At 41.0% G+C, this 20,348-nt stretch overlaps 1 protein-coding gene across 2 annotated transcripts in view; it reads left to right on the top strand.

The window, feature by feature from the left end:
• The window catches only part of ITIH5 (inter-alpha-trypsin inhibitor heavy chain 5), a 222,336-nt gene that overhangs the window by 35,586 nt on the left and 166,402 nt on the right, over positions 1-20,348 (top strand). For both annotated transcript variants that reach the window (XM_073619435.1, XM_073619436.1), the window contains 2 exons: positions 3,177-3,275; positions 4,382-4,623. In XM_073619435.1, the coding sequence (XP_073475536.1) occupies positions 3,177-3,275; positions 4,382-4,623 (341 nt within the window). The remainder of the gene's footprint in view (positions 1-3,176; positions 3,276-4,381; positions 4,624-20,348) is intronic.

The raw sequence follows: 20,348 nt of genomic DNA, 5'->3' as shown, positions 1-20,348 counted from the left end.
TTGCCCCTGTATGTGGGTGAGGTCATAAACAATAATGTAAGTGGCATGACAGATTTCAAATGCTGATAACATATTTGGCAAATCACAAAATGTTAATATGCAATACCATTTGCAAAAATATATCACCTTTAAAGGAGGTGAAGTCCTCCTTTAAAAAAAACACTGTCACCTTTCCTATGCAAGGAAAAGCCCCCCATGCCTCCCATATACTAACCCTACCTACATTTCCACTCAACTCCTTTGTCCTCCACAGCCAGCAAGAATATCCAGCATTTCCGGGTGTTAGGAAGGGCATACCAGCAGAAAAAATGGCTGTTCTGGACAGCTTTCTGTGCATAAGCTCAGGCCAATTCATATTCCTGTACATGTACATAAAAAATGTGCACATGCTCATGCACGTATACACGTGCATATTCGTGCACATGTGCGCACATCTGCATTAGTGTCAAGCGGGCCAAATTTAACTGAGTTTGTGCTATGTTTCAGTGCTGTCTTGTCTACAGTGTTCCTGTGCATACCTGCAACCTGTTACTCTACATCTGGCTAATGTTACTGACCCAGCTTGCTTTGACTGCTCCTGAACTCCACCAGCACTTGCCCCAGCTTCCCTCTGACCTTATTTCTGCCTGGGCCCCCTGCTGCTGCTCCACAGATCTGTTACCGACTCAGCCTGTATCCAGACTTCACTCCTGCATATATATGTGCACCTAAAACCGCCTGCCTGTGTATGACCAGGTTTGTCTGACTCTGCCTCTGTCCCCATCGCTGCTGGACAGCCTGCTGCAAGCCTCTGCCTATATTTCACTGGCGTCTGCTCACCACCTGTCTGCTTTCAGCCTGTACCTGTCTGCTGTCGCCAGTGCCAGCCTGCTCCTGTCTTCTGCTCATTGGTGTCCATCTGGCACTCCTGCTCCGCTTTGATCTACTGACGGTCTTCCCCTGCTTGATACAGAGCGTCTGTTCAGCCTTGCTGCCAGCAAAACCAACAGGCACTTGTGCCACTCTGTACTCCTGTCCCTCCTGTCTGCTCTATCAGGGGCCCAGAGTCAGAGGTGTAAGAGAGGCTTTCCCCATCGTGTCAGGCTCTTCTACCAGATACATGATACTGGGTGTAAGGGAACATGTCATTTTATTCATTCTGCTCTTGAAGGTCTGCGGGAAGCAAGTTTTCATGTTTTTGCCCACACTGTATAGTTTTCCTACATGATGGTGGGTGACCAGTTTGAGCAAAACAGATTTTTTTTTTATTCTTTTGAATTAATGAGGCACTGTCACCTTGCCTATGCAGGGCACAGTGACAAAGTATGCACTTCATAGAACAAACTGGCAAATAGGTACGCTCACATATGGAGGAGCATGTGACCTGTCACCCACTGTGACAGTGCACCGTCACCTGATGGGGAGAGTGATGTCACTGTTCCCCTTTGGAAAGGATAGTATATGAAAGTTTGGAGTTTTCTGGATAGCAATGCCCTACAGTTCACTAATTGGTTTTCATTGTTGCCTGGGTATGCTCTTTAGAGCTACAGTGGGGATGGAAAGTATTCAGACCCCCTTAAATTTTTCACTCGTTGTTATATTGCAGCCATTTGCTAAAATCATTTAAGTTCATTTTTTTTCCCTCATTAATGTACACACAGCACCCCATATTGACAGAAAAACACAGAATTGTTGAAATTTTTGTAGATTTATTAAAAAAGAAAAACTGAAATATCACATGGTTTTAAGTATTCAGACCCTTTGCTGTGACACTCATATATTTAACATTTCTTCTGATCATTCTTGAGATGGTTCTACACCTTCATTTGAGTCCAACTGTGTTTGATTATACTGATTGGACTTGATTAGGAAAGCCACACACCTGTCTATATAAGACCTTACAGCTCACAGTGCATGTCAGAGCAAATGAGAATCATGAGGTCAAAGGAACTGCCTGAAGAGCTCAGAGACAGAATTGTGGCAAGGCACAGATCTGGCCAAGGTTACAAAAAACTTCTGCTGTACTTAAGGTTCCTAAGAGTACAGTGGCCTCCATAATCCTTAAATGGATGGCGTTTGGGAGGACCAGAACCCTTCCTAGAGCTGGCCATCCGGCCAAACTGAGCTATCGGGGAGAAGAGCCTTGGTGAGAGAGGTAAAGGAGAACCCAAAGATCACTGTGGCTGAACTCCAGAGATGCAGTCGGGAGATGGGAGAAAGTTGTAGAAAGTCAACCATCACTGCAGCCCTCCAGTCAGGGCTGGCGATGGAAGCCTCTCCTCAGTGCAAGACACATGAAAGCCTGCGTGGAGTTTGCTAAAAAACACCTGAAGGACTCCAAGATGGTGAGAAATAAAATTCTCTGGTCTGATGAGACCAAGATAGAACTTTTTGGCCTAAATTCTAAGCAGTATGTGTGGAGAAAACCAGGCATTGCTCATCACCTGTCCAATACAGCCCCAACAGTGAAGCATGGTGGTGGCAGCATCATGCTGTGGGGGTGTTTTTCAGCTGCAGGGACAGGACGACTGGTTGCAATCGAAGGAAAGATGAATGTGGCCAAGTACAGGGATATCCTGGACGAAAACCTTCTCCAGAGTGCTCAAGACCTCAGACTGGGCCGAAGGTTTACCTTCCAACAAGACAATGACCCTAAGCACACAGCTAAAATAACGAAGGAGTGGCTTCACAACAACTCAGTGACTGTTCTTGAATGGCCCAGCCAGAGCCCTGACTTAAACCCAATTGAGCATCTCTGGAGAGACCTGAAAATGGCTGTCCACCAACGTTTACCATCCAACCTGACAGAACTGGAGAGGATCTGCAAGGAGGACCTGCTGAGGATTCCCAAATCCAGGTGTGAAAAACTTGTTGCATCTTTCCAAAAAAGACTCATGGCTGTATTAGATCAAAAGGGTGCTTCTACTAAATTCTGAGCAAAGGGTCTGAATACTTAGGCCCATGTGATATTTTAGTTTTTCTTTTTTAATAAATCTGCAAAAATGTCAACAATTCTGTGTTTTTCTGTCAATATGGGGTGCTGTGTGTACATTAATGAGGAAAAAAATATAACAAAGAGTGAAAAATGTAAGGGGGTCTGAATACTTTCCGTCCCCACTGTATTTGAAACTCACATTACAGTGGAATAAGTCATTCTCATTCTATAAATTGTAAAATTGGTATCTTATGAATTCCAGGATTCTTGGAGGCAAAACATATTACAGTGAAGTCACATGGAGAAAGAAGACTGGAGACAATAATATACACGATTATGAGAAAATTAATGGCGATAGGGTGTAAGTAAAAAAGGAAACTGGGAATTTTGAGTTATTAATAACTTTTTTTTTGTGTGTGTTTAGATGTTCCTGTTTTAAAGCAGGTTTTGCTGCTTTAACATGCATTTAGCTGCATTTATTATCAGATCTTAGACACACAGAATTCTATTTTCTCTAAACACATCTACACTGACCACATCTTAAATGCAAATAAATAATCAGTTTAAAGGTACCATTCAAAAATGGCCACCTGCATTTGTTATGACTTTAGAAATGTCCTCTAAATGCATATACTGTACATGCAGGTTCGCCAGTGCCAGTGTGAATGAGGCCTAAAAGTGACTTGGTCACCCAAAAATCCTGTTAACAGGTAAAAGGTATGTTTGAAATCTTGGGTCACTCTTATCGGACACTTCCTTTTATAGTGGTGAAGGTTGTTTGCTCTTACCTTCCACACATTAGTATTGATCTATCGCTATGAGGGACTGCCTCATTGGCCAATAGGAATGCCCATTAGGCAGGTGGGCAACTTTAATTTCCATATTGTGTCATTCATGAAAAGCAAGAAGGTCGTTGGTTACTGTAGGCACCAGAAACAGTTCTTCTTACATTTGTGATGTTGCCCATTCCATATTGAAGAAAGAGAAATTTTAAACTTGTTGTTATTGTATCTCCTCTGTGTACTAAGTTTGCAGATAGCTCCAGCTACAAATAATGTTTTAATGCTGGCTGAGCTCCTGTTGGAAAAACTTTCTCTTACTTCCTATGTGGTCATCAAGACAGAAAATGAGCAAAATCTCTTCAATGGAGACACGCATGAATAATTGTCATATTATAAAGTGGGAAGGGGGGATTAGGGCCTCTGGTAAATTTTTACCTGTTCCTTATTAGGAAGATTCTCCCCACTTCCTGAGTGGTTCCTGCAACAGGAAGAAGGAGAATTCTTTCCAACACACAATTCTTTCCAACACTTTCCAACATACATAGACAGCAATAAAATCCTGAAAGAGGTTGTAACCCTTCTCCATTCTAGTTAATACTTAGAAAAAAAGTTTTGGTTGAACTTGGGCTTTAATGATCTCAATCATGGGACTTGAGTTTCATTGTGTTTTCATGTTTATTTGCAGAGAAAATGAAATGGAAATATTTAATGCATCAGCCTTCATTCCTAAAAGAGACAAAGCTATTTTTCTGCTTATGTATGAGGAGCTGCTTCAAAGACGCCTTGGAATGTATGAGCATGTAATCAGTGTCCGCCCACAGCAGTTAGTGGGCCGCCTATTGGTGGAGGTCAATATTTTCGAGACATCTGGAATCACTGCCCTAGAGGTTTTGCCACTCCAAAACAATAAGCAGAAAAGTAAAAATGGTGAGTAATGGATTACATACAAGGATGTAATTAACCTGTCATGTCCCAAAGGTACAAGGATCTAGGTTAACTTTAAATGCAGGAAGACATCATCACATGAATGACATAAGAATCCTCCTATCGGGGGGATGAAATAAAGAGTTACAGCATTATCAGTAAACTACATATTGTAGGGTGTGGTGCTAAACACAATATGCCTACAATCGCCAGATGTAAATATGGAATGTATGGAGATTTTGTGCATCACTTTTCTAGAGGACTGAAAAAATACAATTTTTTGTACAATTTTATTTGAATTATTCAAGTATACAAAATTCTTCATGTTAATTTTTGCACTTCCTTTTGAAGGTTGAACTTTCATGTTCATGTTTCCAGGCTGTAGCTTTGCTTCACTGAATTAAAATTTGGGTTTTGCAGGACTCAGTAGCTTGAGCTGAAATTTATACATACTAGTGAATGAATTTGATTCATCCCTTATCGGAAGGCTTAATCTGAAGACAAGCTAAATCTCAAAGCCAACCCATAGTGCTTGACCATTTCTTTGTCATACTATTTGTAAAACAAAAATTGTATATACATTCCAATGTAACAAAACATGTATTCATTTAAAAATTAGAATAAAATTGACCCAAAACTATTATTGTGTACTGTCAAATGACAGAAAATAAACAGTGGGTTTCCCTTTAATAAAGCATACCTCATTAATAAATGAGTGTGGGCTGTTGATGACTAACCATTCAGGAAATAACATCTATCCATGAGCTCTTCATAAATATGTTTATTCTGGAAAGTCACACAATAGATAATTTCCTCCATTAACACCTGACATTACAGAACTTCCTGACTTTCAAAATATAAAAAAAAACTATATTTGGAATTATCCCTAAAATGATCATGTTTCTATGGAAACAGTCAGCTTCTGATACACAGTAGCCTCTGGGGAGATGATTATATGACATAGCATTTGTTAGCTACTATCATATCATTGTAGACATACAGAATTTGTATATACAGTATATTACCCAAAATAAAATGCATTACACCCCATGCTACACATATGCAATGTTCATTTAGAGTGGAATTAAAACGCTCTTATCCTTTTATAGCCAAGGAAGCTGCCATCTTAGCCTCTGCTTGATCTGCAGTTGCCATGGTGCTACACATGTGATCAGTTATGACACCAGCCATTTGAAGACTTGACAGTTCGGTTGAGAGCACAAGCAACTGTGATAGAAGGCATGCCATGAATGAAAACTATCTGTTTTGGTAAACAGTTAAAGAGGAAGTAAACCTTTGTGGGTTTTACTTCCTCTTTATTCCCCTGCAAAGTAAAAGCATAATGGGCTAGTATGCATCGCACACTAGCCCATTACATGGCACTTACCTGCAAACGAAGCCTGCGATGTCCGCAATGTCCCTGCTGGTGGAAGCATCCATCTTCGTCCCTTTTTCTTCCAGGGATGCCGCCTCTGGCTCTGTGACTGGCCGGTCACGCATGCCGGAACTGCCAGTCATGGCACACGCTGGGGAAGAAATGGCACGGAGGGCTATTTCTTTACTGCGCATGTGCCGATAACCTCAACGATGCACTATAAGGTAAATATCTCCTAAACGGCGCACGTTTAGGAGATATTTTCAGTACATGTAGGTAAGCCTTATTATAGGCTTACCTATATGTATAATCGTCTCAGGGGGATTTACAACCACTTTAAATTGATGGGTTTAGTTCTGCTTTAACTTGGTAGCATTCTTTAAGAAACCATTTTGGATTTAAGTGCTTAAATATATCCTCAAACCATATCTAAACCCAAAAGCAGAAATGTAATATATTGCAACATATCTGTCTTTAAATGTAGTGTATGGGAATTAAATTTCAAATGCAGAGTTTTCAAGGACTTATGCAGGTCATAGACGGTGCAGATTTCTTTGTAGGAAAAAAATTGCACAATTTCCCCATCAACACAGACAGTGCTGACAGGGGAATCCCCCCCAGTAAGTCCTGCGGGCTGGTTATACACAAGTTGATCGATCAATTAGCTTGGTACATTCAGCCTGCCCACACACACTTTGAATCTTAGAGATTCGAACCATCTATGGCAGGCCTAAGTTTGCTGTAAATTGTGCATTTAAGGGCTCCTGCCCACCTTTATTCATCAATTAAAGTTTGTTTACACAAACTCTTCTGTGACCCAGAATCAGCCAACAGCGGGCTAAAGCTCACTGTCGGCTGACATTACAGAGCCGCTCCAAAATCTGGAGAGATCCCAATAATAATGTCAAGATCCACCCAGATGCATTACAGGCAGCTGGCTCAGCCTCTCAGCATGCCGCTGAGAGCCTGAGCCAGCTGCTCCCACCCTCTCCTGCCTGACAATCCAGTGGGTGCTGGAGAGGCAGAGCAGAGAGATCAACATTCACCACTCCCTGCTCAGAGCAGACCCGAGAACTGAGCGATCAATGGTCATGCCCAGTAGGGGACAGCTACAATGGTGCAGCAGGTAGGGTAGTATGTTAGTAGGTCTTACTCTCCTGGAGTTTGACTGTAGAAACTGTAGAAAGTCCTTCCCTAAACAAATATCCTGTATGAGTGCAGGCTCAACTCCCACTACACATGTTGCTGTACCACCCAAAGTTTCCATTTCTACTTTTACTAAGGAGCAGCCATCTAGGTTATTACAATTGTCAGTGCCTTCTCTTATCTCACATTGGTATTTAGGACTAAAAGCACCTTTTTTTTTCTTGTATGATAACCGGATCACCTGAAAGATGCAAAACTTTTCCTTTTTACCCATTGTCTGTAAAGAAAACCATTTGCTCTTCTGTCTTCCAGCAGGGCAGCGACTGCAAAAGGAATAGACACAGATTATTGGTTAACTAATGGCAACCTCACAGGATAAAATAACCTGTTATCTGCCACTCTGAAAGCAAATGCCCAAACTTTCGACATGAAGGCCTCATTTACACTTGAGCTCCAAAATGCCTGTTTTACAGGTGTTTGGCATTTTTTTCTGCCTTTAAATGCCCCTCTATGTTAGCCTATGTGTCTATGCACACATAGGTGCTTACAGGCGTTTACAGGCAGGAGGATTTAAAGGCAGAAAATAAACATCACTTGTGCCTTTAAGAGAGGAGCATTTTGGCTAAAAAAGCAATAAAATGTGCCTAAGCATGTGTAAACATGTCTAATTGTGCCTGTAGCATTTAGCACTTGAGCGTTTATTCATTTCAATGACCAGAATAAATTACCGTATTTATCGGCATATAACACGCACAGGCGTATAACACGCACATTCATTTTAAGAGGGAAGTTTCAGGAAAAAAAATTAAATTTTAAATAAGGAACTTTGAAGCAAAATAAGGATCAGTGCTCATCTGCAGCCTCACCATTGCCATCAATGCAGCCTGATCAATGCCCATCTGCAGCCTCACAAGTGCCATCAATGCGGCCTCATCAGTCCACATCAATGCAGCCTCACCATTGCCATCAATGCAGCAGCCTCACCATTGCCATCAATGCAGCAGCCTCACCATTGCCATCAGTGCAGCCTGATCGATGCCCATCTGCAGCCCAGAGGGGACAGGGAGGGGGGCGGGACGAGCGCCGACAGATTACATACAGATTACATACAGTGAGAATCTCCTATGATAGACAGAACAGTGGTCCAATGTAGGCCCAGGAGACGGGAGTTCCTATTACAGAGGCCGCCAAGTAAACAGGAGATCTCACTTTATGTAATCTGACAGTGCTCGTCCTGCCCCCCCCCCCCTGTCCCCTCCGAGGCAGCTAAAACTGAAGTATTGGCATATAACACGCACGCACTATTTGCACCCAATTTTCATGGTGAAAAAGTGAGTGTTATACGCCAATAAATACAGTAATATTCTGGCCAATTAAATGAATGAACTCCCAAGTGTTTGACAAGACCAAACACTGCTAAGCTGATGATGCTTTTCTCTGCTCTGCAAGCCAAATGTGGTCTACCCCCAGCAGATGTATTTCTATTATTTGTAATTAAGGCAAGCAGTGTCAGCTCAGCATTTTCCTTCCGATTTTTGTCTTTCCCCTACCCTACCTTTATTTTCTATGATGCAACAGGTTACTTCCACTAAGGGTTTTATTTCTGTTATTTACAGTTGCTTGGGACATACCTGGACAAATACCCCTGTAGGGCTTTGCAATTCAATTTATCTATGGATCCCTTATCTTGTATCTTTCTTATCTTGGATCTGGTGATTTCTAACACTTACGATAAAGAAGCTGTCTCCAGGGCCTTATTTCAGATCCACAAAGTGCTTTTGATATGTTGGAAAAGTTCCTTTGTTATGAAAAAATGATATACCAACATAGGGGCTGTCCCACCAAACTTGACAGGGTATGGAATGGATGGCTGATGATACCGGGGGTTAGCACCCATGGAACTGGTTTTACATCGGTTACTAAGTTGAGGTTGGGTTCTCAGGCTTATTGCATAGTCACCATGTTACCCGAGGTTCGGATTTACCCCTGTATTTTATGTTTACTTGCATAGCTGTTTATTACCTAACTTGTATATTGGTCAAGTTGTGATAACAGAGCTGAGTTTCTATACAGTTTCTGAGTTTATATCCGCAGATGTTCTGTAATTTTAATTACTGCTGATTTCTTTGCCCGCTTGTATATTCAAGTGCCAGATATTTTGCTGTATACTGTGACACAGATAGGGCTCTTTTCTGTGCTGGTTAAAACACTGATAAACACATTTGCAAAAATGCAGCTTAGACATCTTTTTGAAGCTGGTTTTCTCCTGCCAGGAGTGAAGTATTTAAAAGAGATCCAGTGTGCATTGGGCCTTAACCTAGCAATCTAGGTCTCTACCCAGACCACTATATCAGAAGTTTTTATTTCTCTCTGAGAGCTTTATCAGGATTACCAGAAAAACTTATGCTTGGATCAGTGAGACTGCCTACTTAATTGTGCAGTCTGGCATTTTACTAATACTGAGACTTTAACCCTCTCTGAGGTTACAGACAGGATTTCTGCTCCTTTCTCATTTTTATTTGGCCCTTCCATCTTGAGATGGTTGTCTACTGCCGCAGTAAGCGTGGTCTTGCTATGAACTGGTTAGCAGATCCTTGGACTTTAATGTCAGGAAAGCGTGTTTCCATATTGTTAGATGAAGTCATCTCTAACTCTGTTTAAGACATGCCACAGATTATGCAATTTGCTAAATTCCCCCAGTGTTGAAGGGAGAATCGCTTCCGCAGCATTCTTGTGTTCTGCTGGTGGGGAGCCTTTCCTGCCAGCAGAACACAATGATTTGTTTTGACAGCTATAGCTGGGGGCACTAATCATGAAAAAATCAGAAAGATTGGTTGTACACAAGTTGATTGAAAGATTGATAAACCTTGCCTCCCCACTGTACAGAGAGAAATCTTTCTCCAAACACACAGTGGGTCCCACTACTGGGGTCACGCCCACTTCATTACAGACAATTTCTCTGCCAGTCTTTCCGAATACTGACTTACCACTCCAAGCAGTTTTCTCCTTGAAAAAAGTCTTACTAGTCACCACTGAAGGCTGTAGGGCTTATCTTCTTTTTTTGTGGACCTGCCATTCCACCTATGCAACCACTGGGAAAAACAGACCCATAGTGCAACATACACTTTGTCACCACCAGCAGGTTTAGTTAAGACTCGTTTGCAGTTGCATGGGGCCACTTTCTTCAAAAAAGGCGGCTAGCAAACATAGACATCTGTTAGTTTACTCCAACCAGGCCATGCCCCTAACGCATTCGCTCTGCCCCTCTGAGCTTAATCGTGGCCGTGACCATTCCCATGATTAAACTCCGAGGGGCGGAGCGAAACACATTAGGGGCATGGCCTAGTTGGATTTCAGGCTGAGGTTGCCACTAATCATCGATTCATGGGATTGTATAGATGTGCGGTCATAGGGAGACTTTCTTACACACCAAACACATTATATGTATAGTAGTGTGTTAGGGATGAGCTGAACACCCCCCGGTTCGGTTCGCAGCAGAATATGCGAACAGGCAAATAATTTGTTCGAGCACCCTAACACCGTTAAAGTCTATGGGACATGAACATCAATAATCAAAAGTGCTCATTTTAAAGGCTTATATGCAAGTTATTGTTATAAAAAGTGTTTGGGGACCTGGATCCTGCCCCAGATGACATGTATCAATGCAAAAAAAAGTTTTAAACACGGCCGTTTTTTCGGGGGTAGTGATTTTAATAATGCTTAAAGTGAAACGATAAAAGTGAAATATTCCTTTAAATTTCGTACCTGGGGGGTGTCTATAGTATGCCTGTGATGTGGTGCATGTTTCCCATGTTTAGAATAGTCCCTGCACAAAATGACATTTCTATAGGAAAAAAAGTAATTTAAAAGTACTCGCGGCTATAATGAATTGTCGGTCTCGGCAATACAGATAAAAGAAGTCATTGAAAAAAACGGCATGGGATTCCCCCCAGTCCATTACCAGGCCCTTTGGGTCTGGTATGAATATTAAGGGGAACCCCGAACCAAATTTAAAAAAAAAAATTGCGTGGGGGTCTCCCCAAATTCCATACCAGGCCCTTCAGGTCTGGTATGGATTTTAAGGGGAACCCCGTGCCAAGATTTTAAAAGAATGGCGTGGGGTCCCCCCAAAATCCATACCAGACCCTTATCCGAGCGTGCAACCTGGCAGAGTGCAGGAAATGAGGGGGGATGAGAGAGCGCCCCCCCTCCTGAACCATACCAGGCCACATGCCCTCAACATGGGGAGGGTGCTTTGGAGTAACTGGGTAAGGGTTGTGGGGGTCTGCGGGTGGGGGGCTTATCGGAATCTGTAAGCCCCTTTAACAAGGGGACCCCCAGATCCCGGCCTCCCCCTGTGTAAAATGGTAACGGGGTACAAATGTACCCCTTTCATTTCACAAAAAAAGTGTCAAAATGGTACAAATGACAAGACGGCTTGGGACAAGTCCTTTAATAAAAAATAAATATGTCCCACAAAGTCCATTTATCTTCTCTCGCTGCGCCGGCGGGTGCCTCCCATGGTCGGTCGTGGCTTTTTTTTTTTTTTCAGTCCGTTGGAGCGAGAGAAGATGAAGCCCAAGCCGTGTCTTGCCATTTATACCATATTGACACTTTTTTGTGAAATGGTAGGGGTACATTTGTACCCCATTACCATTTCACACAGGGGGGGAGGCCGGGATCTTGGGGTCCCCTTGTTAAAGGGAGCTTCCCGATTCCGATAAGCCCCCCACCGGCAGGCCCTCACAACCACCGTGCAAGGGTTGTGGGAATGATGCCCTTGTCCCCATCAACATGGGGACAAGGTGCTTTGGGGGGCTACACCAAAACACCCTCCCCATGTTGAGGGCATGTGGCCTGGTACTGTTTAGGAGGGGGCCCCCCTCTTTTCCTGTGGCCTGCCAGGTTGCGTGCTCGGATAAGGGTCTGGTATGGATTTTGAGGGGGACCCCCACGCCATTTTTAAAAAAATTAATATTCATACCAGACCCAAAGGGCCTGGTAATGGACTGGGGGTAATCCCATGCCTTTTTTTCAATGATTTCTTTTATCTGTATTGCCGGGACCGACAATTCATTATAGCCGCAAGTACTTTTAAATGACTTTTTTTCCTTTAGAAATGTCATTTTGTGCAGAGACTATTCTAAACACGGGAAAAATGCGCCACTTTACAGGCATACTATAGACACCCCCCAGGTACGAAATTTAAAGGAATATTTCACTTTTATTGTTTCACTTTAAGCATTTTTAAAATCACTGCTCCCGAAAAAACGGCTATTTGTAAAACTTTTTTTTGCATTGATACATGTCCCCTGGGGCAGGACCCAGGTCCCCAAACACTTTTTATGACAATACCATGCATATAAGCCTTTAAAATTAGCACTTTTGATTTCTCCCATAGACTATTAAAGGGTGTTTTGCGGCTTTCGAACACCCCAAATTGTTCTCTATCGAACAGGCGAACACCCGATGTTCGAGTCGAACTTATGTTCGACTCAAGCATTGGGCTCATCCCTATAGTGTGTATCCCATTATCTCAAGGTGAGTGCTTCTGGTAAAAATCTTCCCCAAAGTACCTTCTTCACAGTCACCAGAAACCGCCCTGAGCAACTGCTTTCTGCCACTATGAGAGTTAATAGCAGCTGTGGCTACTGAAAAAAGTTGAATTGCTTGCCCATCCCCTTCTCTCCCCAATTCGTATTGCTTTTCCTTCTATTCTCACCCAATGCATAATGTTCTATGAATGGAGAAGTAGAAGATGAATAACAGAATGAATGCAAGCAACATAAATGGAGAAGGCAAAAGGGGGTGGGCAAGTGGCACATCTTTTATAAGATTAATAGTGGTGGCTGTTACCTCTCACAGTGCCAAAAGTCAGCACTCAAGGCTCTGAAGAAGGCACCAAACTGAAGATTTTTACCAGAAACAGCTGCCTGCAAGCAATGATATACACACTATTACACAAAGCTAATGCGATTGGTGCTGTATTCCAGAAAATGAAAAACTAAACTTCAGCTTAAAAAAAGACCATCTAGTTCAACCAATAAAAAGGAAAAACAAGCAAAAAGAAAATCCTAAAAACAAAATCATACAATCCTATATACTGTACACAAACCTATACCTGCAGTTGATTCAGAGAAAGGAAAAAAACCCCAGCAAAGCATGATTCAATTTGCTCCAGCAGGGGTAAAAATTCCTTTGTTATCCCCCAAGAGGCAATAGGATATTCCCTGAATCGACTTTACCTATAAATGTTAGTATCCAGTTATATTATGTACATTTAGGAAAGAATCCAGGCCTTTTTTTAAGCAATCTACTGAGCTGGCCAGAACCCACTCTTTCAGACGGATCTGATCAGAAGCTCAATGCAACTCTATGGGCAGGTGAATGTAAATGGACTTGTGTCCGTTTAAACCTGCCTACCTTCAAGTCTGTCCAGGTCCGGAAAAAAAAAATGGAAAGGGACTGCATCCTTCTGATGTAGCCTAATGTACAATAAACAGATACAAGCCTTTTTACATGAAGGCACCCACAGAGCTATCACGGGTCCACCCATGTCTGCCAGACACAAACTGATCAGGTACAGTTGGCAAAAAGTTGACATCCATGCCGTTCAGCTCTGATTCAGCACAGGATTGGCCCACAAATCCCCTGCTGAACAGTGTGGAACAGCTCTGTGTAAAAAGAGCCTTAAAGAGGATGTAATCTTCCATGGACTATTTGTACCAATAGGTAAGTCTATAATAAGGCTTACCTATAAGTACTGTAAATATCTCCTAAACATGCACTGTTTAGGAGATATTTACTGCATATGCAGCTGATGATGTCATCTGTGCCATTTCTTCAGAGCCCTGTGCAGTGACCAGCAGCTCTCGTGCGCATGCACGGGAGTGACGTCACGCGGCTCTGGGCAGTCACACAGCAGGAGTCCGCGGACCCAGAAGGAAGACGGGCAAAGATGGATGCGGCCTCCAGCGGTGACAACCAGGGCTTTGTTTGCAGGTAAGTTTCACATAATGCCTTTACTTTGCAGGTAAGTATAAAAAAAAAAAAAAAAAGCCGCACTTTACTTCCTCTTTAAATGTGGCTAAATGTGGTAAATTTATTCTTACACATTACATATGACTTAGCATGCATACACATAACATTAAGAAAAACTAAATTCTAGACATTTTAATTAGACCATAATTACCTTTACAATTTAAATTCAGAACTAGAAAACAATGGATTATTGGTAAGATTTAGTGGACACAATAGCATTTTTTTTTAAACTTGAGGTCAAACCCCTGCCTAAAAAAAAAAAAAACAAAACAAAACAAAAAAAACATACAATTATTATTGGCATGATGAATACAAGCTGTGCTGTGGAGTACACACTGCAGAGTCCAGCAAAGAGCTGTATGCACTCTCCTCTGTAAATAGGACCCCTAGGGACATGTTAGGTATAACTGACAACTTCAAAGATAGTAGTAAATTATACAGATTCTAAAACTAATAACAACAGAAGTAAGTAAAGAGATAGGCAGTACCAAATCTGTGAAGTTTGTATACCATTGAATAGTGTGTGTTTGTTTTGTTACCTTTCTGCTTGGAATTAAAATAAAGAATACCTTTGTCTTGTCCAAACTCATAACTGGCAAGAAATGATTTGTATCTCTTGGTCTTTGTGTTTTCAGTGGACATCAAAAGCAGAATGAGTAAATACATCAAATAAGCAATAAGGGAACTCCTTTTTTGTAACGATGTTTTTTTTATTCTTCCATGTCTGCATGATCTTTTGGCAGCCAATCAAAGACATTTAGAATTCTCATTAGAGAATTACTTTCTACAATAATAGAATTGTGTACTCTTTGCAGCAAATATGTAAGTGTCTTTCATGCAGGTCCAATAAGAAACAGAAAAGATTCATAGGAACAGATATTTTGGTTTTCTGAGAAGTAATATACTTCCGCTGTACTTATCTTGGGGAAGTAACATCATACCTTTAAAAACACAGTACTGTGCCCTTCCATACAATGGTTAGTTGTTTGGCCTTGCTATCAGTCTAAACAGAGGAACTGGACTGGAGTCCGGACATGCAGATATGTCAAGGTGTCACATTATGTAAAGCCCAGTAACTAGCTTTTTAAGTGTTTCCTAAAATAAACAGGAACGGGAGCCATGATCAACACTTCTATGACTATCTGGAAGTTAAAGGGAAAGTACAGCCAAAAGACTCCTTTATAGGAGACCTGATAATGTGCTATCATAAATATGGTTGCTTAACTTTTCCTCTTATTACAAAGTTCAGTAAAAAAAAAAAACAGGAAACAAGTGATCATGGAGAAGTTTTGTTTCTTAGCTCTATATCATTGTGAGTATGTGAAACAGCCAGTCTGCAGTTTAACCCCCTGAGCTCCCCTTCATGACCAGGCCATTTGTTGCTATTCAGCACTGTGCTATTTTAACTGGCAATAGCGTCGTCATGCAACACTGTACTCAAATGAAATTTACTGTATATACTTGAGTATAAGCCGAGTTTTTCAGCACATTTTTTTTGTGCTGAAAATGCCCCCCTTGACTTATACTCGAGTCCCGAGCCTCAGTGTGTCCATCTGCAGTCTTATGATCTCCGGCGTTGTGACATACAGTCTAGTTGGCCGCTGTGCAGTGTAACGAAGCCCTGCTTTCTCCTCATCCTCGTCTGTGATAGGCTGAACACTGACTCACAGCTGGGAAACTGAGTCAGTGTTCCATCACCACGGATGAGGAGGAGGCGGGACTTTGCTACACTACACGGCGGCCAACTAGACTGTATGTCACAGCGCTGGAGATCATAAGACTGCAGATGGATACAGTGCCGGTACATAAGGCACGGATCAGGTAGGGAGATTGGCACATGCAGATGGACAGTGAGGCGTGCAGATGGACAGTGAGGCACAGTGAGGCATGCAGATGGACAGTGAGGCATGCAGATGGACAGTGAGGCACAGTGAGGCATGCAGATGGACAGTGAGGCACAGTGAGGCACAGTGAGGCATGCAGATGGACAGTGAGGCATGCAGTTGGACAGTAAGGCACAGTAAGGCATGCAGATGGACACAGTGAGGCTGCAAATGGGCACAGTGAGGCTGCAGATGGGCATTGTTGACCCTCTTTTCCACTTACAGTAGCTGTGCATTTCTCACCCTAGGCTTATACTTGAGTCAATAGGTTTTCCCAGTTTTTATTTGGTAAAATTAAGTGCCTCGGCTTATATTCGGGTCAGCTTATACTTGATTATATACGGTATATAATTTTTATGCACAAATAGAACTTTCTTTTGGTGGTATTTGATCACCACTGGGTTTTTTTATTTTTTCCAATATAAACGAAAAAGTCCAGAAATTAAAAAAACACACATTTTCTATTTTTCTGTTTCTTGATTAATTTAGGCCAAAATGTAATCTGCTACATGTGTTTGGTAAAAAAAACCAAAAAAAAACCCATAAAACAATAAATGTATATTAATTGATCTGAGTGAAAGTTATAGCATCTACAAACTATGGTATACACATATTTGAAAACTGATCAATCCCAATGCACTGACATTTCTTGAAACACTTAAAATGCCAGGACAGTACAACCCCCCCCCCCAAATTACCCCTCTTTGTAAAGTAAAGAGTCTGAGGTATTTAGTAAGGGGTATGATGAGTGTTTCGAAGTTGCAATTTTTTGTCACAATTTAATTTTTATACAATATATATTTTTTTTCACTTTTTTTACATGCTGTCACCAGTGCAGTACAGCATCATATAACTGGTGTGGTGATGATCAGGGATACTGACTGGTGACAGTATGTAAAAATTTTTTTTTAAAAATTGTATTTTAAAGTTTTTTAAAACCTATTTTTACGTTTTATTTTTTTAAACTTTTTCTATTTTTTTTCACATACTATCAGAGTAGTTCAGTGTCACCATAGTAACACTGTATTACTCGGGGGAGAGGGGGGATATGGGATTTTTTTTTTTTACACTTTGCTGTTACAGTGAACATCACTGTAACAACAATGTTTTGAACTGTCATAAATGGGTTACATTCATAACAGCTGTGATTACTGGTAATCTGTAATTGGCTACAGCTAATTGCATAGTACAGGGTGCTGTGCTTGGCCCAGGTACCATGTGATAGCTGCATCATTTTGCAGGAAACCCAGCTATTACGAATGAAATTAATTCATAACAGCTTTGTTGACATTGTGATCATGTGATAGCATAGTGATCACATGATCCCCATTGAAGTAAACGATACAATAATTAATATTATATCTGTGTATTAATTTGTCTAATCCCTGTAGTTAGTTTATTAAACTCTGAGCAAATGTTATTGTTAATATCACAATAACATCAGGCTAGCTATGAAACCAAACACGCGGTGCTGCTAGTAAAAATAATATATTGTTTATTTCCCAGGGAATTAGGAAATCCACATAAACGTATTAAAAGGCATTACAATGTTACATATCTTACAATCAGAACACAATATACTAAACAGCATATCTCTACAACATATAACAACAATGAAATATCAAAGATACTTATCACACATGGTTTCATCTGCTGGTTCTGGATGAAAAAAGGGGTCTGGGCCACATGGAATTTAGGCCCAAGCCCTCAGTCACAGCGAAGTCCCAGGATGGCCAAGGGACAACCTCATGGCAGGCTTTTTCAGCAACAAAGAGAAAGAACAGTCGCCTGTGTGCCCCTTCCATTTAAACATACACGCCCACTCATAGCCACCCCCATTTGCCTTTCATCCAATAGATATTGCCGAGAGGTATTCCTTCAAATGTCTGCCCATTCTCCAGGAAGCATGCTGTATTGTCCACTAGGGTCAGCGTCTCTATTAGCCCTTTGTCAAATCTCAATAGACATCTTGGCAGCAGTGGTCTCTTTGAAGCTTGTAATCACACATGTCACAGCAGGTGGGCTTGAGCCAAGGCATTGTTCTTCTGATCACAAAGCTTTGATGTGTTTCATTCCTACCTGGCTGTATCAAACAGGAAGTGAAATACCAGAAGTAAGATATTAAACCATGTCGCTATCCAACACCCATGGACACCCAAAGCGTCCAGGTACCAGGATTCGAATCCGCTGTATCCGCTGTGTCGCTGGATCCCAGAACATTCTGGATGATGTACATGTGCGTGATCCAGCCTGCCTGTTTCGCCACCCCCAGCAAATGTACTGTGGGCATTCAGCAAGTGGTTAAATCAGATCTAAACCCAATCATTAAAATTTAATCTCTAAAATTGAATATTTAACAGATGAATGTAATGTCAAAAGAAATGCAGCTTTCAATAAAAGAATAGCGGGGATCTACCTAGTTCCAATTTTTCCCATTTTTTTTTGGGACAGTTGGGATCCTGCTTCCGTGGGTGCTTGGAACTGGGAAACTGTCTACACGTATGGTGGACCTGCTCACTTGTTTACACTTTATGGACCCAAGTCTATGATATGCTGTTGACAATGTTTAGGTTAACACACCAGTAACCCCCGGTGAAGCCCTACTTAATTTGAAACTGGATGGGCTCACAAAATCCCAAGAAAACCATAGCAAAAGCTTGGCTATCAGACTCCCTTAGCAGCTGTTAAAAATAAGGTACATCCTATCTTTATTAATGAAAACCTGACCGCAAACTTTACGGATACATAAATGCCACAAAATGCAGGATTACCCAATTTTTGCCATCTGACTCTGATCAGCATCAAATTTATGAAAGCCTGCATTTGGCTTTCTGTACAATATTTCACAGGTTCTGAGGTGCTCCTCCTCTACCTTCCCTCCCCTACCCTTTTCCCCATCATATTTTTCTCCTTTTTCATTTCATCTCCTAAGCAATATCTAAAGCTAATTATTACACTGCAGATTATATGTATATCTATAGATACAGTACAGACCTATCTAGGTTCCTTGTGACTACCTCCTACTTCACTAGTTGAGTGTTATATCTGTACATTAATCTTGTTAACTTGTATAAACATGCTAGAGCATTTTCCAAATCTGTATATTTTGATTTTCTAAACAATAAAAATTATTGAAGGTCCTTGTACAGGCACTTCCTGATTGGGTGAAGGTGAGAAGTAATAGCTAGGCCTCGCCATCCTAGCAAAGCCCTGGAGTTTTTAAGGCAGGATTCAAAAGGTACATAAATGGTCTATACCTATAGCAAGAGCATATATTCAACTTCAAGTCATAGCTGCACAGTTTGTTTTTTTTCTACAGACGCTCCTTATCTGCATAGGCAGTTTTTGGTACAGGGGAACTAACTCTTTAAGGAGCATTTAAACCCTTGCAAGAGCATTTAAAAAAAAAAAAAGCTCAATCTTCCACCAGACATGACCGGGTTCAAAATAGACTCTTTTAGGAAAAATACTTTTTTGTGGGCACTATCCACTCATTGTCAGTGTAGGAGTTACACATTTTGCAATACTTATTTTTTTCTGGAGTTTTTGCATGCCTATATAAACTAAATCCTAATAGTATTTAATGCTTCACAATCTCCTTTTTAGCATATACAGCATGGCAGAAAAGTGACCTCACCATGCATTATTCCAGTAAGGTCTCACTCCCATTTTAATAATTTTTATGATTAGAAGTACAATAAATTTAAAAAATTGACATATAAACGGTTGCCTGTCCTACATTCCCCCTCATAAAAATAAAATGACTAAAAATAAAGGCAAATTACCAAAACCATAATTTTGAATTTACTTTCCCATTGGTCATTTAGTTCTATTACACTATTTCATTCTGCCATTTTACTTAGCTGTTTTTACTACTTGAAGTGTGAGTGATTTATGCATCGTGTCTGTTGTCTAAATAATTGGCATTCAAATAGCTAAACATTGGAAGAAATATAATTATTGGACTTAATTCTTGACAAAACATAATGTGTGATTTATAAAAAGCTCACATCTTAAAGGTTCACAGAAAAATCTGTATTATAGAAAAATTATACTACAGATCTTTATTGTTTTTCTTGAACTAGACGGTGTGACAATGAAATCAGTACAAACAGAATTGTTGATTGTGGTCACTGTGACGACAGATTTTGCCTTTGTTTTTTAATTGTGTAGTGAAGAAAGGAATTGTGCGTACATGTCATGTCAGAATGATTTTGATACTAAAATTACTAGGCTTAGTAGTAAAATTTGTCACCCCCTAAAAGTAATCAACTTTTATGCAT

The sequence above is a fragment of the Aquarana catesbeiana genome, linkage group LG03, assembly GCF_042186555.1.
Source record: "Aquarana catesbeiana isolate 2022-GZ linkage group LG03, ASM4218655v1, whole genome shotgun sequence".
In the NCBI taxonomy this organism is placed as follows: domain Eukaryota; kingdom Metazoa; phylum Chordata; class Amphibia; order Anura; family Ranidae; genus Aquarana; species Aquarana catesbeiana.
This window is presented reverse-complemented; position numbering and strand designations above follow the sequence as displayed.